Source organism: Meles meles, chromosome 4 (genome assembly GCF_922984935.1).
Source record: "Meles meles chromosome 4, mMelMel3.1 paternal haplotype, whole genome shotgun sequence".
NCBI lineage: Eukaryota > Metazoa > Chordata > Mammalia > Carnivora > Mustelidae > Meles > Meles meles.
Window position 1 is genome coordinate 40,536,902 of NC_060069.1, and position 25,652 is coordinate 40,562,553.

General features: G+C 37.9%; 1 protein-coding gene across 3 annotated transcripts in view; it reads left to right on the forward strand.

Moving 5' to 3' along the window:
- Window positions 1-8,346: 8,346 nt before the first annotated feature.
- The window catches only part of SEC22A (SEC22 homolog A, vesicle trafficking protein), a 75,722-nt gene continuing 58,416 nt past the window's right edge, over window positions 8,347-25,652 (forward strand). Inside the window, exons 1-2 of one of the 3 annotated variants that reach the window (XM_046002131.1) lie at window positions 8,347-8,415; window positions 15,503-15,703. In XM_046002131.1, the coding sequence (XP_045858087.1) occupies window positions 15,522-15,703 (182 nt within the window). In that variant the 5' untranslated portion in view covers window positions 8,347-8,415; window positions 15,503-15,521. The other 2 variants (XM_046002130.1, XM_046002132.1) reach the window with 2 other exon arrangements.

Consider the following 25,652-nt stretch of genomic DNA (forward strand, 5'->3'; position numbering starts at 1 on the left):
GCCTATCACCTTGGTCAGAATTGGCGCCCAAAAGGTGCCCAAAAGGCGGGGCCCACACTCCTTGGTAGCTAGGGAGACAGTAGGCACGCTCCACTGATTGGATATCTCCACCTGACTTGACTCATCCCTGCATTCTGGCTGTTATCTCTACCTGACCTGACCCCCCCTTGTAGTTGGGCTCTGTTATCAGGGACTGGTGACCACATTTTACAGTTTCCCTGGTAGCTAGGGAGACAGTAGGCACGCTCCACTGATTGGATGTCTCCACGTGACCAGACGCATCCCTGCATTCCGGCTGTTATCTCCACCTGACCTGACCCGCCCTTGTATTTGGGCTCTGTTATCAGGGACTGGTGACCATATTTTACAGTTTCCCGGATTTGCTTTTAAGTAAGTTCCCCTGGGGGGGAGGGGCAGGGTCAGTTTAAGTTTTACTGCATAAACAACAAAAACACTGTTTTACCGAGATGAAAATCGCTCTGGCTAAATAGGCCCTTACATTTATATCTTTATAAATATAGATTCCTTTTTCCATGCCCTACCACAGTTTGCCTGATAAACTTCTTCTTCCTGTAAGTCTCCTCAAACATCACCTCCTTTTGTATGATTTTTTGTTTCTCTCCAGCTCGTTTGTCACCCCTTTGTGGTCCTCCCAGGTCCTTTGCCTAGATTTTTATTGACTTTTAGCTTATCGCATTAGCATTGTCATGACCATTGATTGCCAATCTTCTTCACTGTAAAGTTCCTGGTGTTTCCTTTGTTTAAGAGGAAATTTAGGGAGATGTTTTGAGACTAGATAAATATCATCTTCCTCAAGAATGTCCGATGGAAAAGAGACAGCCTCTTCAACAAATGGTGTTGGGAAAATTGGACAGCCACAAGCAGAAAAATGAAACTGGACCATTTCCTTACACCACACATGAAAATAGACTCAAAATGGATGAAGGACCTCAATGTGAGAAAGGAATCCATCAAATTCTTTGAGAAGAACACAGGCAGCAACCTCTTTGACCTCAGCCACAGCAATTTCTTCCTAGGAACATCAACAAAGGCGAGGGAAGCAAGGGCAAAAATGAACTATTGGGATTTCATCAAGATCAAAAGCTTTTGCACAGCAAAGGAAACAGTCAACAAAACCAAAAGACAACTGACAGAATGGGAGAAGATATTTGCAAATGACATATCAGATAAAGGGCTAGTATCCAAAATCTACAAAGAACTTATCAAACTCAACACCCAAAGAACAAATAATCCAATCAAGAAATGGGCAGAGGACATGAACAGACATTTCTGCAAAGAAGACATCCAGATGGCCAACAGACACATGAAAAAGTGCTCCACATCACTTGGCATCAGGGTAATACAAATCAAAACCACAATGAGATACCATCTCACACCAGTCACAATGGCTAAAATGAACAAGTCAGGAAATGACAGATGCTGGCGAGGATGTGGAGAAAGGGGAACCCTCCTACACTGTTGGTGGGAATGCAAGCTGGTGCAACCACTCTGGAAAACAGCATGGAGTTTCCTCAGAAAGTTGAAAATAGAGCTACCCTATAACCCAGCAATTGCACTACTGGGTATTTACCATAAAGATACAAATGTAGTGATCTGAAGGGGCACGTGCACCCAAATGTTTATAGCAGCAATGTCCACATAGACAAACTATGGAAAGATCCTAGATGTCCATCAACAGATGAATGGATAAAGAAAATGTATTATATATGTTATACATATACAATGGAATACTATGCAGCCATCAAAAGAAATGAAATCTTGTCATTTGCGACAACGTGGATGGAACTAGAGGGTATTGTGCTTAACAAAATAAGTCAATCAGAGAAAGACAACTATCATATGATCTCCCTGATATGAGGAAGTGGAGATGCAACATGGGGAGCTTGGGGGGTAGGAAAAGAATAAATGAAACAAGATGGGATCGGGAGGGAGAAAAATCATAAGAGACTCTTAATCTCACAAAACAAACTGAGGGTTGCTGGGGGGAGGGGGGTAGGGAGAGGGTGGTGGGGTTATGGACATTGGGGAAGATATGTGCTATGGTGAGTGCTGTGAAGTGTGTAAACCTGGCGATTCAGACCTGTACCCTTGGGGCTAATAATACATTATATGTTTATAAATTTTTTAAAAAATTATTTTAAAAAATCCTCTTCCTCATTAAACTCTTGACTACTGATGTTGGCATTGGCATCTATTAATGGTTTTCTAATTCCATCATTCCTTTTGTATTTACTAGTTGGCATTCTACTATAAGGAAAAACTCTCGTACCTTATTTTTTAATTTACTTACTTATTATTTAAATTTATGTGTATGGACTATGGATTATTTGTTTCAGTCATAACTTTTATTCCAGTTAATGGGTTATAAAACATTACAATCATTGTTTGATTTGATGTTCATATTGTCCCAGATTAAATCCATGGAAATTCCCTCAAGCTGACTCCTATGTCCAGTCACTCTTTGGTACTTCTTTGCTTTCTGACACAAGATGGTCCAGGCTCATATTATTCTTTCAGTGTCCCAGGCCAGAGGTCAACTCCCCCACCAAGATCTCTGGTTTCTTTCAGTGGAAATGACATTATTTCGTTATTTTTAGGTAACTTCCTTATTTTCAAGTAACTCCCTTTTTTTAAAAGTAACTCCCTTATTTTTAGATAACTCCTTTATTTTTACTACCTTCCCTGTCAGGAGAAACTGGCTTCCATTATCCTCTATGTAGTTACTCATTTGCTTAAGCCTAGAAAATACAGAAAGTAGTTTCAGAATTGCTAATTAGACTTCAATATTTATATGCTATTTGTCACTTTTGAGGTAAAATTTACATACAGTGAAATGCAAAAATCTCAAGTGTACCATTTAATGAGTTCTGAAAAATGCACACACCTGTGCAACCCAAACCCTTATCAAGATACAGAACATTATCACCAATTCCAGAAATTCCCTCATGCCCCTTTCTAGTCAACCTAACCACTAGAGGCAACCATTTTATGATTTTCTTTTCGTTACAGATTTGTTGGATTTGTTTAGAACTTCATTTAAATGGAAAAATGCAGAAAGTACTTTTTAGTGTCTGGTTTCTTTTGTTTTACATAATAGTTTTTAAAAAACTATTTTTATGGGCCAACATATGGTCTGTCTTGATGAATATTGCATGTACACTAGGAAAGAATGTGTATTCTGCTGGTGTTTGGTGGAATGGTCTATAAATGTCAGTTGTGTCAAGATGGTTGCTAGTTCATGTCTTCAATTACCTTACTGACTTTCGTCTACTTGTTCTACCACTTCCTCAGAGAAAGTGTTGATATCTCCAACTATAATAGTGGATTTGTCTATTTCTCCTTTCAGTTCTATCTATTTTTGCTTTGTGTAGTTGGAAACTCTGTTATTAGATACATTTCTGTTAGAATATATGCCTGTTTTCAGGGACGCCTGGGTGGTTCAGTGGGTTAAACCTTTGTCCTGGGCTCAGGTCATGATCTCAGGGTCCTCAGATGGAGCCCTGCATTGGGCTCTCTGCTCAGCAGGGAGCCTGTTTCTCCTTCTCTCTCTGCCTACTTGTGATCTTTCTCTCTGTCAAAAAAAAAAAAAAAAAAAAAGAATATATACTTGTTTTGATGAAATAGCTTTTTTGTCATTATGAAATATCCTTCTTTAGCCTTGATAATATTCTCTGTTCTGAAGTTCACTTTGTCTGATATTAATACAACTACTTCCTCTTTTTTTTTGGGTTAGTGATTGAGTTTTTCTTCTTTCATCTTCTCACTTTTAGCTTACCAATGTCATTTATTTAAAGTGAACTTCTTATAGATAGCCTATTGGGTCTTGAGTAATTTTTCAAATCCAGTAAGACAATTTACCTTTTAAAGCAGAATTTAAACAATTTGCATTTAATGTAATTATCAATAATATATTTTGTGTACATCTGTCATGCAGGATATTTGGTTTTAATTTGTCTCTCTGTTCTTTGCTCCTTTTTTCTTTTTGGATTGAGTATTTTATAGCATTCTGATTTTAATTCTTCTATTGGTTAATTAGATTTCAAATGCCCTTTTTTTCACTTTTAGTCATTTGTCTTACCATACATATCTTTAACTTATCACATTCTATCTTCAAATGATACCACTTCAAGCTTGGTATATGAATCTTATAGCAGTTTATCTCTAGTTATAAGTTTATCCCCCTTTCCTTATATTGTTAATGTATATTTTACTTCTTCATTTTCTTTAAACCTCACAAAACATTGTTACTGTTTTTGATGTAAATGGTTATTTATATTTTAGAGAAAATTGTAAAAAAAAAGTCTCACATATTCGCCATTTCTGACTGTTTTTGTTTCTTTTGTGTGAATTCATATTTCCATCTAGAATCATTTTTGTTTAATCTGAAGAACTTTCCTTAGCATTACAGATATGCTAGTAACAAATTCTCTCATCTTTTGTTTGTCTGAAAATGCTTTTATTTCACCTTCATTTTTTGGAAGAATTTTTGCTAGGTATAAAGTTCCAGAGCTTTTTCTTTTAGGACTTTAAAGCTTGTATTCTATCACATTTTGGCTTACATTCTTTCTGATATTAAGTCAGTAGTAATACATATCTTTGTTCGCTGAATACTATGTGGCTTTTTCTCTGAGCATTTCTAATATTTTTAGCAGTTTGAGTGGGGTATGCCTCAGTAAGGATTTCTTCATGTTTTTCCTTTTTTGGGGTTGGTTTTCTTTCTTTGATCTCCCTGTTTATACTTTTTATTAAACTTAGAAACTTTTTGGCTATTATTTCTTCATATATATTTTTTTAAATCTCCTCTCCTGTCTTCCTGGATCTTTTGGTTACATGCATGTGTTAGATATTGTCAGACCGATTACCAAGGCTCTGTTCATTTTATTTTTAACTTTACTTTTTCCTGCGCTTTGGTGTAGTTTGTTCTTCTTCTTCTTCTTTTTTAAGATTTTATTTATTTATTTGAGGGAGAGAGTGTGCACAGGAGCAGGGGGAAGAGCAGAGGCAGAAGGGCAAGCAAACTCCCTTCTGAGTGGATAGCCCTAAGCAGGGTTTAATTCCTGGACCATGAGTTCATTACCTAACTGAAGTTAGATGCTTAGCAACTGAACCACCCAGGTTTCCCATAGTTCATTTTTTGGTACGGTTTCATCATTCACAGATCTTTTCTTCTGCAGTGTCTAAGGTCTCTTTAAACCCATCCAATGAAATTTTCATTTAGGTTATTATATTTTACTACTTTAGAAGTTTTATCTGATTCTTTTTATAGTTTCTTTTTATAATTTCTTTAATTACATTTATGTTTTTCTTTAAATTTATTATAACTGCTTTAAAGTTACTATCTGCTGGGGTCCCTAGTGCCTCAGTTGATTGAATGTCCGACTCTTGACTTCTGCTCAGGTTGCAATCTCCGGGTCATGAGTTGAGCCCCATGTTGAGCCCTGCATGAAGCTTCATGTGCGGCTCTGCTCTCTGTGGAATCACTTGGGGTTCTCTCTCTCCTTCTCTCTCTGCTCCTCTCTGTCATGTTCTCTGTCTCTCTCTGTAAAATAAATAAATAAATATTTTAAAAATAAAGTTCCTATCTATTAATTTCATCATCTTTGCCATTTCTGGGTCTGCATCTATTGACTGATTTCTCTCCTGTTCATGGTTCACATTTTCCTACTTCTTCACATATACAGTAACTTTTTTTTAAATTGGGTAATGGACATCGTGGGTATTCCTGGTTTGGTGCCTGGATATCATCTTTATTTAAAGATTGTTAAGTTTCATTCAAGCAAGCAGTTAATTACTTACAAATAAGCTTTTCTTGGTGGATAGAATAGGCTTTCCTCTTGGGTTAGTTTAGCCTTATTTTTAAAGTATGGCCTTTTTGAGGTCTCCCTACCAAATGCCCCAGGTGTTTATAAGATGTCTTCATTCCAATTGGTCAGAACTTGAATGTTTCTGAACTTTATTCAAGCTTTAGTAGTTGTTCAGCTTACAGTTCCCCCAGTAGTTGTAATTTAACTAGCCTCATGAAGTTTATCCTTAAACTTACACCAAAGATTCATGGAGACCCTTATGCATATTTCTGGAGCTCTTTCTCTGGTATTCTGCCCTGCAAATTTCATTTGTCTCAATGTCTCCTAATTCCAATTTCTCTCTCCTCATTTAGCAGGAGTAATATAATCTGTTTGGTTTTTTCCTATCCTGTGCTTAGGTAAATACATCCAGAAAGAAATCTGGGGAAACTTTTGTTTCATCTTATTTGTTTTCCTTTTTCCCATTGTACCTATTGTCCAATGTCTGAAAACACCTCTTTCATAGATTTGGTCTAGTTTTCTATAGTTTGTTATAGGAAGGTTAGTCTGGTACCAGTAACTTGTTCATGGCTGGATCATGCATAACATTTTTAAAATATAAACTTTCTATTGAACAATAAAATGCATACTGGAAAACTGCATAAATCTTAAGTGTACAGCTTGATGAATTTTCATTAATTGAATATATTGGTGTAATCAACACCCAGATCAAGAACAACAGTGTTAGAACTCCAGGAGCCCCCTTGTGGGCTTTTTTAACATTAATACCGCTTAAGGATAGCCAATATTCCAACTTCTATTACCATGCATTATTTTTGTCTATTTTTGAATATTATAAAAGTAATATACAATTTTTGTGTCTGGTTTAGTTCACTCAGTTTTACAACTGTGAAATTCATCCATGTTTTCATGTACCAGTAAATTGTTCATTCTCTTTCCTGTATGCTATTCCACTATATGAGTATTCTAAAATTTATTCATTCTGTTAACATTCTTATGTATGTCTTTCGGTGAACACATGAATACATTTCTGTTGCATATATGCCTAGGAATGGAACTGCTGGGTTAACGCACTTCAGTTACTACCAAATTTATATAATTAGTCCAGACATTTCTTCTGCTCTCCAGACTTACACGTTCAAAACTGGTTGACACTTTTGTTTGTAAGCATCTCAAACTCGTATCCAAAACCATTTTCTCCTCTTTTTATGTTCCCTGAATCAGTAAATGGTTTCTTAACCCATTTGGAGTCATTCTTAATTCTTAATCCATAAGGAGTCATTCTTAATGCTCCTCTTTTCTTAACTCTTCCCAGAAAACCAATACATTATTAAGCCCTTTGGATTCCATCTCTCATTTATGCATGTCCTGAAATTATCCAACTCTCACTGTCTCTACTACCATTATCCTAGTTCAAACCACCAACATCTCTGCCCTTGACTAATGTAACTGCCTCCAACCTGGCCTTTCAGCAACCCTTCCTGTCCTCTTCCAAACTACTTCCCACAAATAGCATGAGTGAGCTTTTAAATATGTAAATCAAATTCTATTTAACATTCTCTATTAGCTGCCCATTAACCTTAGGATGCACTCCAAAATATAGTCTGAAATCTATTATGTGGCCAGTAAGATCCTGCATGGTCTGGCCTCTATGTCATCTCTGCCCAGGCTTGTTCCCTACATTTCAACCACACTGACTTCCTTTCAGTTCCTAGAACCCGCCAAGTTCTTTCATGCCCCCAACAATCTAACACTTAATGTTCTCTTGGCTGGAAACATTTTTAAGGCTCTTTCACATGCTTGGAATTTAAAAGGCACTTCTTCAAAGACATCTTCCCTGATAGTCCAGAATTAATCCATCATCATACCTACTAATTTTCCTTCATAGTACTAACGACAATTGATAATTATGTAATGATTTATGCTTTACCGTCTCTTGCTTTCTCTTGCTTCTATTGCCCTTTAGATTTCATCCAGTGTTAAGTTCGTTCCTGTAACCCAATGCCTAACACCGTGCTTTGCACATGGTAAACACTCATTAAGTGCTTATTTAACAATGTACGACTCCTGCAAAGGTTGGAAAGGGCCTCAGGGTCTGCATCTGGCAGTTCTCTGCCAAGGTTAGGTGCTTCCTCTTGTGCGGTGATAGATGGGGCAAGTCCTTTTCTTGCTCACTCAGAGGGGGCTTTTCCCCCTGCTGCTCGGATAAGTGTTTGCTGTAGGGCTGCGTGAGAGACAAAGTGCCTCTGGATAGAGGCGGCAGGCAGGAGAGATTAGCTTTATTTGTGAGAGACAATGTTATCAGTCACTGTCACCAGAGGGCTTGGTAACATCTCCGCGCAGGTGCGCGAAAAGCTGCCAATCTTTCTTGGATGGGGGCGGGACTACATCGGGCCCCCAGGAGGGGGCGGGTCAGCGTGTTCTTCCCACAGAACTTGATTGGTCCGGGAGCCGAGGGACGGGGGCGGAGCTTGATCCTGTCTAGCGCCAGCCACGTTGGAAGCGGGCCTGCCCCGCAGAAAGGCCACTCCCTGGCCCCACAATGCACTGCGCGTCGCGTCACTCGGAGCGGCGGGTCCCGGCTCGACAGGTACGACTTGACCTCTCGCAGTTCTTATTCTTCCCCTCTTAGGGTCGTTCGAACCCCTAGCAGGCGTTCCCATCGCTCTCCTTGCCAGGCGCCACGGCCCTTGCCCTCGCGACTGCAGACCTCCCCCTGGGCCGGAACCCAGCGCGTGCCCTGGGGGCGAGAGCCGGGTGGTTGGAGCCGCAGAGCTGTGGAGAGGTGGGATTGCGGGGGCTTGGTCCCCTTCGACTTGAGGGTTACTGTGGTGCGCGCGAGCGGCGGTTGCCCCGTGGTTGACCTGGCTTGGGTATGGGGCAGCCCAAGCAGAGGGGTCCGGGGAAGGGGCAGTCTCTGTGGGCTGCCAGCAGCGGGGGGCATTCCCTGGAGCCCAGTTGTTAGAAACACGGTAATCCACCTAGGCTATTTAGGTGGCCCAGAGAGCTTGACGTGGCATTTACTGTTTTTTTAAAGGCAGGGTAGGATTTGAACTAGTGACTTACTTTGCGTTTTGTGGGGATTTAATGGGCATTGAACCCAGAGATTTGGCCGCGTTCGCCATCAGAAACCTTTTAAGGCCCTGTTAATGACACTTTGAGAGCGATATGGCTTAAAGGAGACCTGAGCAATTGGCTCGACAGGTGGAAGAGGGCTCCGGAATAGGAGGCCGAGCTCCAGCGGACTTGAATCTCTCTGCCAGCGAAAGCAGCTTTGGACTTTTCTCTGCCTTAGTTTCCTGGATCATCCGCTGGGGCTGTTGGAGAGCTTGAGAACCGGTCTCTCCTGTGCGTGTACAGCCAAGGCAAAGTCCAGGGCTAGGGTGTCAGCTACCAGACGCAAGATGTTGTGATCCCAGCTAAGGCGAACAGTCATTTTTCTAAACTCTGAACTTGCTCACATGCTGGCATTATAAGGAGTTAGGCAGTACTTGAAATAGTACCTATACTTTCCATTATTGAAGGTAGTTCAGTATTTGAATTTGACATGTGATCATGAGGTAAATTAGTGGGACATCTGGGCATTTCCTATGTTGAGAATCATGATATCAGTTTAGTGATTTTTTTTTTTTGTGTATGAACTGATTTTTTAAAATCTATATTTTATATTTATGTTTAAAAGAAGCACAGGTCTTATCAAAGGGGTGCATGTGACTTTCTGTATACTTGAGTAGGAAGCTTGGAAATGTTGTGAGGTAGCGTCTCGTTGGGTGGTTAGAATTAGGCCTGTGTTTAAATCTGTCACTTACGAACTTAGAAATTGAATAAATTGCTTTTCTGAGTTTGAATGTCCTCAAGGGTAAAATAGAACTGATAATACCTCTCTCACTGGTTATCAGAAGGCTTAAATGAAGTAGTGTATAAAGTGCCTAGTAAATAGAGGGCAGCCAATTAATGATAATAATAATAATGAACAGTATTGTATTTTTGGTCTCCAAGGTGATGTTTCAGGTTCTTTATGTATCCCTATCAGGTAGATACTATCAGTATTTTTATTTACTTATTTATTTATTTTTAAAGATTTTACTTATTTATTTGCCAGAGAGTGAGATCACAAGTAGGCAGAGAGGCAGGCAGAGAGGTGGAAGCAGGCTCCCCGCTGAGCGGAGAGCCTGATGTGGAACTCCATCCCAGGACCCTGAGATCATGACCTGAGCTGAAGGCAGAGGTTTAACCCACTGAGCCACCCAGGTGCCCCACTATTAGTATTGTTAAAACAGTCCTATGAGATACATACTGTTAGTGACCACAATTTACAGGTGCTCAAGTTTACAGTTAGCCAGTTTTGAACACAGGCATTTGTTCCAGGGTCCTTCCTGTTAACTATTATACTGTCTCTTAAAATGTAAGGTGGTCTTTTATTATTTCAAAATTAGTAGATAGATAGTTTCTCTGTCACTGGGTTCTTACCCATTGTTGATTTTAGCACAGCGGTGGTGTGGTACAAGAAACTTAGGTTTAAGCACCGGTTCTGCTGTGTATTTGCAGTATGACATTGAGGAAAGGACCTTCAATTTCCTCATCATTAAAATGGAGTTAATACCTACCTCACTGTTTATAAACTGTGAGGTGCTACTTAACTGTTGGAGATTGACACATTTGTGCATGTGTTGGGGGCCCTGTTCCTAGTTGTGTGTATAATTACTCCGGAGCCTGAGGTCTTTCACATACTGTGTAGTACAAGCAACTTGTAATAGGAGTATTGAAGGCTATTGGTAAGGTGGGGGGCATAGGCAAATCTGCAAAATAAATTCTGATTTTCTTTGGTACCCTTCCCCTTTTCCTCTTAAAACTGTTTTTCAAGTGTCTTTCTGTTAACATATGGCTGTGCAAAGTCCTTCCTTTTTCTCTCAATCTTGCTCCCACCCTATACATCACAATTAATACAGCCTTCTCCCCCGCTAACCCCCACTTCCAATTCCTACAGATCTCAGCTAGCATTTTCAATCAAGTGTGTACCACTGTAGTGTTTCTCATGCAAGATAATTTGAGTGATATGTAGGTGAACATTTTAAAAAATAACTTTCAAAGAATTTTCACACATACATTTGGATGAAACAACAACATAAAAAATCTCTAATTAGGAGAAAAACTTCTAGCATCTCAAAACTGATTTCACATGGGGCGCCTGGGTGGCTTAGTCAGTTAAGCGTCTGCCTTCTGCCCGGGTCATGATCTTAGGGTCCTGGGATTGAGCCCCGTGTAGGCTCCCTGCTCAGGGGGAACCGCCTTCTCCCTCTCCCTCTGCCACTCCCTCTGCTTCTTCTCTCTCTTGCTCACGTGCTTTCTCAAATGAATAAATAAATAAAAATTTAAAAAAAAAACAGATTTCACAGATATTATTGCTAAGGATAGAGCAAAAAAAATGTCAATTGAAAGACCTGTATTAGGTAAATAGTAGTACAGGTGAGATGTAGATATGGTAAGACTTCTGAAAATGGGGGCATCTGGGTGGCTGAATTGGGTTAAACAGCTGACTCTTGATTTTGGCTCAGGTTATGATCTCAGGGTCAGGAGATTGAGCCCTGCATCAGGCTCTAAGCTCAGCATGGAGTCTGCTTGAGATTCTCTTTCTCTCTCCCCTTGCTTGTTTTCTCTCAAATAAATAAATAAAATCTTAAAAAAAAAAAAAGAATTCTGACAATGGTACTTGGATGATTTAAGTTTGGGAAATAACTAAAATAAGATATGAGTGGTTAACCCGATATGAAGTGTTTTTATCTTTTATGAAAACATTTTGCTGGAAAGTAGATATAAAGTGTACTTAAGTGTTGGGTTTTATTAATTACTATTTGAGGTAGTGCCTTCCTGGGGCCCACAATCAGTACCTCACAAGGTTATGAAGCAGAGGTCAGCATCCTGTTATCCTGGGACTAAATAGTTGCTAAACCATTGGCATAGTGGGAGTTTATTTTCCTCAGTCTCTACATAAATGTTTTCCCAGACTTACCCAGATTTTAATTTGGGCTTTTTCCTTTAGCAGTTGCTACTGAGGAAAGGATATACAGGTCAGTACTCAGATTCCCCGTGAGTTTTCTGCCATCGAAAGACATAAATTATTTTTTTTTTCAGTGTTAAAGGTGAGGGAAAATGGATCATGGCCTAAAAATGTATCTGTGGCCTTGATAAAACTACTGTTGCTCCTGAATCTTCCCATGCAAATGTTAACCTCTTGATTTCCTCAGTTCCCATCAGATCTTTCTTGGTTTTCCCAACTACCTCCGTGCCTAGACTCTAAGGGTATTTTAACCCTAGCTTGGCCTTTATGGGGACAGATGCCTTTTTCTACTGGCATGGTCCGGATGATATTAGAGTGAGTGAGAGAGAGAGAGAGAGTGAGTGTGTGTGTCTCTGTGTTTAAGAAACTGCATTACGAATCCAAGGTAGAAAACAGAAAAGAGGGGAGGTAGTAGTTGGTAGAGGAGTGATTGCTTATCCTAAAGCGATTGAAGTCCATCTACAACTTAGTCAAGCCTGGCAGTGTTCACTGGGGAGTTTTGACAGTTTTGTTTGCTAGCTCACTGGTTTGGATATTAGGTCCAATGACTCTGGCAGGAGGAAATTTAACTTTTTCTCAGAGGAGTTTTATCTACCGACAGAGGCGATTTTCTGACAACTTTTTGAGAATCTTGACAGGGACTGTCAGTGCTTTGTTGTGCTTTTGGTTACAAGCCTAAATGTATTAGGAATATCTGAAATGCGAGTTTGTCTAACTATAGTTTTCCAGTTAAGTGGTGGATGACACAACTTGTGTTTGCTCTTTTCATCTGAATTTCTTTAATTCTGGATTGTTGGTTCTTGAGGGTAGGAACTGTGTAATCCTGATGTCTCCCTCCCATGGTCCCTGGCATATAGTACCTACAATGTTTGTTAAATGAATGGAACTTACAGTTTGGGATTTGTTTCTCCGTATATGTTATAGGAAATATGAATCATGTTTTTCAGTTTTTAATTCATAAAAAAAGAGTAACTGAAGATTACATGAAAATCAGCTCTCTGTAATAAAGATTATTCCTAATATTTCTGTTGCTACCCTAGAAAGATCAGGCATGAAAGAAAGCCTACTTCTAAATACTAAGATTGTGGGTGCTTGGAAACTATAAGTCACAACCCTGCCCTCATGGTAATTCCCAGAGTAGTCATTGTGTTGCAGTAAACTTCAGGAAGAAAAAAATTTATATTTAAATAATGAATGCCTAAGGGTTCAAAGACATTTTCCTACTTTCTTATACTTAGGCTAAGTCTCATAATTATGGTTTAATAATTAAATAAAACATAGTAATAGTTTTTAAAAGGGATTTGTTGTTTGGATATTGTCCCTTGAAGATTCCCAGCTTTCTCTTGCTATTGCTTTTGGAAGAGAAAAGAAACTGATTGAATAGAAAAAAAAAAGTGATTTGAATATGTCATGTTGGTTTTCTTTAGAAGATCCCATTATGGTAAAGAGTAATTTAATTCCTTTTGTTGTTTTTTTCTTTTTTAAATGAATGGAGGAGAAAAATAGTATTGACCTTTTAATACCTAACTATTCCTTTAATTTCCTCATGAAAAAAGGAAAAGGGAGAGTATATTTAATGCATTAACTTTGTTATTTGGGTTAATTTTTCATGTCACTTACCATCATGAGTAGACAGATTGCAACTTTACATGCAATGAAAACAACGAACTATAGTACTAATTTCCAAAGTTGGTACAAGTTGGTTTTCTTTGGCATTTTTTGATATATAATAAACTCAGTTTTTCACATTTGGAATGCGATAATATTGAGCTATCAGAACAGGACAGGTGAAGATTTAGTCTTTGAGATACAGTATCTTGAAAAAAGCCTATGAAATTGTTTTCAAAATTTTCAATTTTCACCATTTCCCCTACTGCTAGTCAGGCAGTTTTTAGTGACATTCTTCTCTAAGACCTGGCAAGAAAGAGTTATCACTTAATTTCAGACCGTGAACATGTTTTAAGTTAGTGTTTTTCAAAGTGTCCATAGACACTATGCATAGTAATTACTGGGAATTTGTTAAAAATGGAAGCATCTCAAGCTCTACCTCATAGTCAGTGGATCAGAATTTGAGGGAGGGGGAGGTTCAGAAATCTGCATTTCTAACCAAACTTCCAGTGGTTTTTATACAAGCTAAAATTTGAGCAACATTGTATATTTTTTTTAGCAAAGTTTCTGATTACCTGATTTCTTTCAGACCCAGCCTTTGAAGTCCTTTTATCTATTTTTGTGAAGCTTAATTAGAATATAATAAAAGAAGCATTATGGTTTATTTTCTGGTAAAGAAATTGGGAACAGTACTAAAACCAGTATTCCTTTAGCTTTAAGACTATCAAAGTAGGGGCGCCTGGGTGGCTCAGTGGGTTAAAGCCTCTGCCTTCAGCTCAGGTCATGATCTCAGGGTCCTGGGAGCGAGCCCCTCATCGCATGGGGATTTCTGCTCAGCAGGGAGCCTGCTTCCTCCTCTCTCTCTACCTGCTTCTTTGCCTACTTGTGATCTCTGTCAAATAAATAAAGACATATTAAAAGTAAATTTTTTTGTTTTTTAAAGATGTATTTATTTATTTTAGAGAGTGTGCATCAGTGGGGAGAGAGAATCCCAAGCAGCCTCCCTGCTCAGTGGGGAGCTGACACGGGGCTCAATTTCAAGACCCTGAAATCATGACCTTAGCTGAAATCAAGAGTTGGATCCCCAACTAACTGAGCGGCATGGGCACCCCAATAAAATATTTTTCCTGATTATAAAAGTAATATATGCCCACTGTGGAACATTATGAAAATTTAGGAAATTAAAAAATAATAATCACTTCTGATATCTATTTCTCCATTTATTCCCCACTTTTTCTCTTTGTCTTTATAGTAAACATTTGCAGTTTTTATCCTGCTTTTTTTTTACTTATATGTAAGCATTTTGCTACATTATTGAACTCTTTTTCATAAACATAACTGTTCTTCATTATATTCCATCATAGTGTACTATAATTTATTTAACCATTCTCCTGTTGTTGGATGTCTAGATCGTTTTTGGATATTTCTGTGAAAGAATGCCTTTCTGTTTAAAATTTTGTCTGAATCTGATTACTTCCCTTAGGGTAGGGTTATATATTTATATTGCTATTGTGGTTGAAGGGCATCAATATTTTTAAACTCTGTTGAATATTGCCAAATTATTTTGAGAATGGTGTTTATTCCAATATTTACTTCTGCAAATACTTACAAAAATGCCAGAGAAAAGCAAGTATTATTTTTAAAAATTTTTTTTTAAAATATTTATTTACTTTAGAGAGAGAGAGTTGTGGGCACACTGGAGGAGAGGCAGAGGGGGAAGGAAAGGGACAAGCAAACCCCACCCTGAATGCAGAGGCTGACATGGGGCTGGATATCAGGACCCTAAGACCATGACCTAAGTTGAAATCAAGAGCAGGTAACTCAGCTGACTGAGCCACCCAGGTGCCCCAACGGTTATTATTTTTTAAAGGCCAATTTGTTAAGCAAAATGTAGTATGTCATTGTTTTAATTAGTGAATCTTTGATTATTAGTGAGTTGAACATTTTTGCACCATTTATCAGGTTGGGCTTTCATTTTTTTATCTAACCCAAATTATTTGTTTTGTTTTAGGTCTCCTCTGCTGGTTGAAATGTCCATGATTTTATCTGCATCAGTTATTCGTGTCAGAGATGGGCTGCCACTTTCTGCTTCTACTGACTATGAACAAGGCACAGGCGTGCAGGAGTGCAGAAAGTATTTTAAAATGCTCTCGAAGAAACTTGCTCAGCTTCCTGATAGATGTACACTGAAAACTGGACATTATAACATTAAGTAAGACTTCATTTTGCTCCATTAGAATCATTTGCATAGTGGTTGCCAGTTGCATGAAATTTAAGTGGTTGCTGTAAAACGTAGTGATTGCTTAGTTTAGAAAAGTGTTCAAGTCAAGAATCATGTGGTTCTGAACTTAAACTAGTCATCCTGTCATCGCCCTTTTTGCATTTCTCTGTGTTTATATCTGCTTAAGAAATTTTTGTAGTTTTGGAGATCACAGGTATTTTACCTTTTAAGTTGGTCACTAGGTAGTTATTGGTGTTCTTACATACCCAGGCAAACTGTCGTGGGAAATATAAAAATTGTGCATGATACCTGCCCTCAAAGAATTTTACATTATAGTGAGAGAGGCTAGCACATCTCTATTTATTGTATATAAAGTAACACTGGGTGATGGGATAGAGTGACTTTATAATAGTTCAGGGACTCTCTGAAAGGGTGATATTTGAGCAGAGACCCTAAAAGATGGGGGGAAAGGTAGTCAGGTGAAGGATGCTGTGGATGAAGAGTAAGACAGAGTAACAGCCAGTGCAGAAGACCTTTGGCACTGATCAAGGGATGGAAAGAAAACCAGAGATGCTGGAGCATTTTGGATGATTAATAGAGTGGCAGAAGGTGAGGCCAGAAAGCTAAGAATGGGACAGGTTATGTAGAGCCTTCTAGGCTGTGATACGGAGTTTGGATTGAGTCTAATGTATAGGAAACCATTGGAGACTTTTAAGCTGGAGAGTTATGTAGTGTGGTTTTGGCTTTGAGCAGATCATCCTGGCTGCTGTGTGAAGAATGGGCCCTATGGAAAAAAGAGTAGAAGCAGAGAAATCATTTAGTAGACTCTTAAAGAAGTTTAGGTAGAGGTCATGCTTAGAACTTGAATGAAAGTGAGAATGATGAGAGGTGTTTGGATTTGGGGAGTAACACCAACAAATCTTCCTAATGGATAGTAGTGGCATGTGAGGGAAAGAGAATAATCGAATTACCTCTAGATTTTTGGCCTAGAGAATGTCCATAATTACTTGGCTAATGGGGTAGAAATAAGTAAGGTTGGGGATGTGTGTTTCATTGATAAAAATCAGGAGTTCTCTTTGAACATGTTAAGTCTGAGATGCCCATTAGACATTTAGGAGGCACTGTCAGGTGGGCAGCTAGATGTGTAAGTCTGGAGCCTAGTGAAAAAGGACCAATACTGAGATACAGATTTGGGGGGTCAACTTTATAGTTTATAATTAAAACTATGGGCAAAGATAAGACACCTCCCCCCCCCTTGGAGAGCGTATGCATAAAACAGGACAATTAACTCTTGAGCAGTTTGACATAGGTTTTGCATACAGAAGGATATCAGATGAGGACAAGATTCAGAGAGCTATAATTAGAAGGGCTTCGTTATTGGGATGACACATGAGCCGTGTCCTGAAGAATTAGTAAGATTTGGCTAAGACAGAGAAGAGAGCATCCAGTTGTAGAGAGGAGAGGCAGAATTATTAAAGAATGACTTGGCCTTGGGGGTGTATTTACCTGTTTGACCTGGTATAGTGAATGGTGATTTAGGGATAGTTATGGAAATGTGAGATAAATAGTGTGGGGCCTGATCCTGGGTTTCTCTGCAAGTTCAGACTTAAGGATGTCACTGTGATGTAATAGGTTATAGGAAACTATTACTGCAGGTTTGAGAGAAGTGACTTGCTAAAAAGCAATGCTGAGGCAGTGAAATGTAAGATGAAATGGAAAGTCTGAGAGAGATTAACTTATAATTAGGGCCTGACCTAATAAGATGCAAAAGAAAATGCCGGTCACAAAGACACTTCAAAAGAAGGAATGGATAAGCCTGGTAAAATGGAATGCCAGAGATGAAAAGATGGAATACTGAAGATGACTGAAGCCTTGGAATTGGACAGAATGAGCTTTTTGGGAAACGTTGCTTATGGGAGTGAGGAAGAAGAGATAGATAACTAAGCACTATTTTGAGTATTTTACTTGAGCTTGTGACTAGGCAGCCCAGTTGAGATGGGTTAGAGATTTTGGAATCATTCACATAGAAGTTGAAACTGTGAGAGTAGAAATGCCCACTGAGTTTCTGAGAGGCCCAAATAGAACCTTAGAGAAATGTCCATAATTACTTAGATCAGCTAGGTAATGGTAAGATAATGAGCTTTTATCTTAAACTGGGCTTTTAAAGGGTTTAACTGGGAAATGTAGGGGTGATGATGGTTAAAATATATCTAAAATAATGTCTAACCTATTTCTGTTTTATGGAGAAAAACTTGTAAATTTTAATATTCCATTTAATAGGCACTTTTAGAACCTTATTTAGAACTTTAGAACATTATTCTGAGTATCAGTTGCTATGGTATGGTACTGTAGACCTTTATGTCAACATTACAGAAGATTGTTTAAACATATATTAATTCTGACAGATATTCTGAACTTGAACAAATTTTTTTTGCAAATATTTTTCTTCCTCTCATTTTCTTAAGAGTATCATGTGGTGAGATTTTAACACCCCTCCAATTCTGTTTAGTTGTTTTTAATTCTATATTATGTATTATTTCCTTGTACCCCATCTTATTCCACAAAGGATGTGAGGCAATTAAAAAAAAAAAAAGAAGAGCACAGGAAAGAGAATCAAATGAAAGTAGAGATAGAGATAGGAGAATAATAAACTGAAGTAACATTTCCTTCTGGAGATGCAGACTACATAGTCCACATTCATTTGTTGGAAAAGGACTTGGAAATATTGCTCTGAGCATCTTCATGGCCAAAACAAAGGAAGATAATGAATCATTTACAGGATTCAGTGTCCATTGGATACAAACTTTGCTCTTCATGTTCTTGAGACCTGATATACTTAAAGAGGGACAGTGTTTAGGTAGCATTCTTCCAACAGCCATAACAATGAGCTTTTTATGATTTTTCTTATAATATTCCCTAGTGTAAGCAAATGACATGATACAAAAAAGCAATTTTATGAGACAAGTTTAGGAGTAGGATGAATCAGCAGTAGTCTGATCTAGCCTGATCTAAGAATACAATTTAGAAATGTCTGAAGGAATAAATAGATTACATGGCCTTCGGAACCATACATAGAAAAGCTCTATGCATGTTATTTTTGTAACGAAGTTTTTCAAAAGGTTTGAACAAGAGAAGTTTCAATTCTAGTTCCTGACAAGAACCTGGACTTTATATGTTTACTATCATTGATTAGAGGACTTGTTGATTGTTTCCTATTTTATTGAGGTTTTCATGTTGTTTGACAATACATTTAGACTGAATTATAAAGTCACCATAAAATTGGGAGTTTATATGCTACCTGAGTTATTTAAAGTCCTCTTGTGACACCTATTTTTCTAGCTACCCATGTGCTTGCCAGATAAAACTCACAGATTTGCAGGCGTAGCATCATAGCACAGTCTGGAACTGGCACCAGGCTGCCTGTCTGCCTTGTGGAAGCCTGGCTTAGAGCTTCATTCTTTTGAGTCACCTTCCTTGCTACTACTGTTTCATTTCTCTCATGATCTCACTCCTTACACAGATTGCCTATAGAACTTGTTTTTTGTTTTTTCATTTATATTTTTCTTATTTTACATTTATTTTTAAATTTTTGTATCCTTTCTCTATAGTTAAGTCACTGAGATACTTGATTTGTTCTGGCTTATAAATGATTCCTCATCTCTTAACTTTGTGGTTTTCAAATTTCTGTAAAAATTCAGGTGTTCTTTGCAGAATACCACCGAGAACCAAAACAGAGTAGCTAGGTGTATAGTTATATGCTCAATCAGATGGTGCCTCACAGTGGATTCTAGTTGAATAGGTAGAGGAATACTGTAGAGTTTGAGAAAAAAAATTAGAATAATGTTTTAAAATTAAGAAAACTCGGGGATGCCTGGGTGGCTCAGTTGGTTAAAGTGTCCAGCTCTTGGTTTCAGCTCAGGTCATGGTCTCACAGTTTGTGGGATTGAGCCCCACATCAGGCTTTGTGCTCAGCAGGGAGTCTGCTTGAGAATCTCTTCCTCTGCCCTTTCCCCTGCTCCTGCATGGACACTCTCTCTCTCAAATAAATAAATCTTAAAAAAAATATTTTTAGAAAAGTAGAAAAATAAAATTGAGAAAATTCATTTAATCCCCCCTGCCCCCCACATGTGTTGGGAAAATGATGAACTTCATCAGATTGTAGTGGCTGAATACTTGAATTTGGCTAATGGAGCCCATTCTGTGGAGTTTAGGCTGGCACAATGCCTTGCACAGAAGATACTAACTGCTAAATGAGGGATGGTTGTTTTGGGGGTATGGCAGTGTTCAGAGTAGAATGGAGTTACATCTTCATTTTCAGTTTGGCTTGTTGATTAGTGGGTGTTTGGGGGGTGCATAATCCATTTTTGTGATTTCTTCTCATCTTACACTTGAATCCTTGAACAACATGGGTTTGAACTGCATGGGTCCATTTATAAGATAATTCTTTTCAGTAAATACAGTATAGTACTATAAATGTATTTTCTCCTTAAGATTTTTTAAATAACATTTTCTTTTCCCTAGCTTACTTTGTTGTATGAATACAGTATATAATATACAAAATAATTGTTGATTGTGTTATTGGTAAGGCTTTCAGTCAACAGTAGGCTATTAGTTAAGTTTTTGGGAAGTCAGAAGTTATACTGATTTTTGACTGTGCAGGATACTCGCATCCCTAATCACAGCATTGTTCAAGGGTCAACTGTCATAGTGATGGTACAGTTCTCTCTAGGTCAAACTTTAAGGATTATCTGTTTCATAAGTTGAAGGATACTTTCCTTAAATTGTCATAAATGTTTAATATATAAACTTATATCAGAGCTTAGGAAACAATGATGACTAAAGCAATAATTATGAACCATATGAAATTAAGTTGTGTCCTATGAGAAAAGATGTGTGAGGATTGCTATTGTCCATGATAAAAGGATAATAGACATATCTAACATACATGTATAGCCATCTGTAGCTGAGTAATTCTGCATGGTATCTGAGATCATCTCTGTCTTTAAGGTAGGGGAATGTTGAAAACTCACTGACTTCAACCCTAAAGCCTTCTGGAAGAGGAGGTAGAGTTGTATTCTGTTCTGTAAAATTTAGTCAAGTATTTATTGAGCTTCTGCTTTATGTAGGTACTTTTGTGTAGATACTGCTGGGCTGTACAATTATATGTACAAAATATACTCAACAAATTAGTATATAAATAGATGAATGATGTAATTTTTGTACTCATTTATTCACTAATTTATTGAGCATTTATTATATACTAGACACCAAATATTCTAGTTGCTAAGAATACAGTGGTGAGCTATATAGAAATTATCTCTGCTCCAATGGAGCATAGATATTAGTGAAAGACATTACAACAAATAAACATAAATATATAATTATAAATTGGCTTAATTACATGAAGAAAAATAGCAACCACTACGATATAACAACCATAAGGGTGGGATCAATTTTTACTTTATTTCTTTTATGATTTATTTATTTATTTTAGGGAGAGAGAGAGTATGAGCAAGTAGGGGGTGGGGCAAAGGGAGAAGGATTGAATCTCAAGCAGACTCCCCACTGGTCGTAGAGCCTGACGCAGGGCTCAGTTCTGCAACCCTTGAGATCATGACCTGAGCTAAAGTCATGAGTTTGATGCTCAGTGGACTGAGCCACCCAGGTGCCCCAGAGTGGGATCAATTTAGATTGTGTGCTCTGGCCTCCCTTGCGTCAGGCTCTATGACCTTTAATTCCAAGAAGGATGAATAGGGTTAGCCAGATCAGAATTAGAGCATGGTAGAGATGGGTTTGGGTTGGAGCATTGCAAGTGAGGAAGACTGAATTCGTGAAGTTTCTCAGATTGAAAGTTGGAGGACTGGGAGTACATTGGTATCGTTTGGATCTGAAATAACACTAGAGTGGCTAGAATGCAGGAGGGAGGAGTAGAGTTGCACAAGAAGTAGAGGAGTTGGCAGAGCTTCTTGAATATTCTGATACAAGGTCCCAAATCCTGAGATTTCATTACTCTTAATTAGAGGGAAAATATAGAGACTGATTTGTGGCTTGAAAAAGTGGGGGGAAATGTTGATGAATTAGCACATAATTGGTTTATCTAGAACATGGGGAAGTTGAGTGTTATGTTGGGAAAGAATGTGGGCTTTGAAGTTAGAACTAAGTTTGACCCTGCTCTGCTTCTTAATGGTGTTTGTGGCCCTGGTGAGCAACATCCCTGAGCCTCTCTTCTGTCATCTGTAAAATGGAGATAGTAGTGCCCCTTTATTGGGAGAATGAAATTAAATAAAATACATACACAAAGCACTTAGCAGAGGGTTTCATTCAGACTAAATGGTCAGTAAACTGTACCTGCTGCTGTTACTCCTCCTCCTCCTCAAGGCAGAAGGACAACAGCCAGATTGTGAAAGGTGAGCTAAATGAATCTAACGGACAGGCCAATGCATGCACAAACTGGCATGCCTGTAGTGACTTTAGACTATTTCATATGAGGAATTCTCCGTGAAAGGATGTGAGTCTTTTGAGTTAGTCCCTGTGATAGTTGAAAGCCAGAAGTTTTTTGATAACAGAAGGCTTGTATGTACTGTTGTACATACTATGTACTGGCTTTGCATTTCAAAGAAAGACAATAGCATAAGACTAAATTCACTATGAAAAGCCATAATATTATAGAGTACTTTATGGCTTTTTCAGAGAATATCACATAATTATAGTAAACTAAAGACTTCGAAAGAAAGACTCTCTGACATATAATCTTAAAAACACAGGCTTCCTTTTATTTCACAAATAATTCTCTAGTTAACTAAGTGCAAGCAAGAGAAACTGGGATTAAACTGTTGCGTATGTGTCTATGGTTCACTTTATATTAATATGGAAATACAAATAACACAAAACCTTGTTCAAAAGTTTCAGTCATAGTTTTGAAGGATAATAAAACAATTCCTAGGTAGCTACTTGGGTGTTTGAGTGTGAGGTAAGCAGTCACCAATTGTGTTTTATCCCCCAGGTTACTGGGGGGTATGTTTGAATGCTAATGACATGTTAAAGAGTTTTTGTAATGATAGTGAAGATTTTTTGGAAAGAGAAAATTGCTTGGAAAAACAAACATACTTTGCCCTTTGATTTAGTTATTAATTTCATAGAAAAATGCAATATGTATGGCTTAACTTTTTTGACTGTGATTCATAAGAAGAGATATATTTTATTTTTTAAAATTTTTAAAGAAGATTTTATTTATTAGGGCGTCTGGGTGGCTCAGTAGGTTAAACCTCTGCCTTCAGATCGGGTCATGATCTCAGGGTCCTGGGATCGAGTCCTGCATCGGGCTCTCTGCTAGGCAGGGAGCCTGCTTCCTCCTCTCTCTCTCTCTCTCTCTCTCTCTCTCTCTGCCTGCCTCTCTGCCTACTTGTAATCTCTCTCTGTCAAATAAATAAAATCTAAAAAAAAAAAAAAAAGATTTTATTTGTCAGAGAGAGAGAGAACAAGCAGGGGGAGCTGCAGGCAGAGGGAGAAACAGACTCCCCACTAAGCAAGAAGCCTGACATGGGACTCGATCCCAGGACCCCGACTGAGCCACCAAGGCTTCCCAAGAGATACAGTTTAGTTTGTAAACACTATATACAACTAGGAAACTAAAACGTTTTATGAAATAATATACATTCCAATATTTTATGTTCTATTTCAATTTTTAAGAAAATGCTTTACGTAGTTTATACCAATTTTATGACCTAATAGGTCACAAGTTGCAGTATGAAAAACATTGCATCAAATGACCGTATTAAGTGAACTTCAGAAAGAATTCCGGGTTATTCCAGAAGCTGTAAAACCAGCACAATTTTTCTGGTAGTATATTCCACACCATTAATAATAGGTGATCAATAGGTGCCAACCCCATATCATTTGGCTGCATTGGATGGTCTTTTAAGAAAGAAAGAGAGAGAGAAAAAAGAAAGGAGGAAGGGAGGCATCCATGAACTCTCAATGAAGGATACATAAGAATTTAATAATAACATGAGTTGGGGTGCCTGGCTGGCTTGGTCAGTGGTGTATATGGCTCTTAATCTTGGGGTTGTCATATTGGATGTGGAGTTCTCTTAAAAAAAAAAAATAGGGGCACCTGGGTGGCTCAGTGGGTTAAGCTGCTGCCTTCGACTCAGGTCATGACCTCAGGGTCCTGGGATCGAGTCCCGCATCAGGCTCTCTGCTCAGCAGGGAGCCTGCTTCCCTCTCTCTCTGCCTGCCTCTCTGTCTACTTGTGATCTCTCTGTCAAATAAATAAATAAAATCTTTAAAAAAAAATAACAACATGAGTTGCTTGAGGGACAGAGCATCTTTGGGTGGAGGTAGTGATTTTTCATTGTTTTTAAAATTTGAACCATGTGAATATATTCTACATATTAAATTTAAAATAATAAATTCTACTTCTGCATTATTAGAGAAAAAAGAAGGGAGGAGAATCCAGTTTGGATCTGGGTTTGTTCAATAAAGATTGCTGTGCTAGATTAGCAGTGTTTTTCACAGGAGTGGGAAATAATAACTTTTGTGCTCTGTTTGCTGCCCCTGATCTAGATGATCTACATTGACTGTTCTATAAAAGAATGTTTAGAGGATTCACTAAGAAGGGTTAATTTGTGTCCCATTCCCTGCTTATTTTAAGGGGTTATACACTTCAGATTTTTTTTTTTCAAGAGAACATGGCTAATTTGAACAACTAGTTAAGTGCTTAATTAGAAGTTTAAAAAAATTTTTAACTTGTTATTTAGAAGTAATTTCAAACTTAGAGAAAAATTATATAAATAAGAATGATAATACATAATACCTATTCCCAGAGTCACCTTTTGTTAACATTTAACCCCATTTAGTTTATCGTTTTTATCTTCCTACCTATCTGATTTATTTTTGTCTGAATCATTTGAGAGAAGCTTAAATTACCATGCCCCTTTATTCCTTACTACTTTGAGGTGTATTTTCTAAGATTAAGGGTATTCTCTTAAAATGGAGCTCTAGTAATATTGATATCCTACTTGAATCTACTGCCTGTTTCCCATTTTTGTCAGTTGACCCAGAAATGTCCTTTAATAGCATTTTCCCCTTCTCTGGCTCAGGATCCAAATCAGGTTTAGGTATTGCATTTAGTTTTGTCTCTTTAGCTTCCTTTGATCACAAACATTTTACAATCTTTATTTCTTCTTTACAACATTGAGATTTTTAATATAGCCCCCCCTTTTTAAAAATAGAATGTTGATCATTTTGATATTCTTTCAGGATTAGAATCAGATTATGGCATTCTTGGCTAGAATACTGTATAGCTGATATGTCTTTCTGAGGATACCACAACTGAAGGCACAGGAATTCCATCTACCCCTCATTAGTAATGTTAGAGTACTCAGTAGTCAAGATGTTGTCTAGTTTCTGCTGTATAATAAATATTTTCCCCTTGCAACAAATAAGTAATCCATGGGAAGACATTTTTAAAACCATGCAAAATTTCCTACTCCTCACCAAAATTTCCACCTGGATTTAACATTCATTGATTGTCCTTGCTTGATCCAGTCTTTACTGTGTTGGTTGCAAAAATGCTGATTTTTCCAGTTAAGCACTACCTATACATTTACCAGTTGGAACTCAGCATTCTGTTATAACCAAGAGTTCTCCTTTCTACTCCACTTACTTGTTCTTATAAACTCCTCAGTTACTCGTATTTAACCAGTGGTTCATACTTCATTATTCTGTGAAATAGAGGATTTATTTCTGGAATCAGTGGATGACATCAGGAGGTCAGTGACCAACCTGAAATTGTGTGGCAGTTTGTGTGTTTGAACAGTTTTCTGGGGAGGATGTCCATAACTTTAACCAGAATCTCTAAAGAGTTTTTTTTTTTTTTTAAAGATTTTATATTTTTATTTGACAGACAGAGATAGCAAGTAGGCAGAGAGGCAGGCAG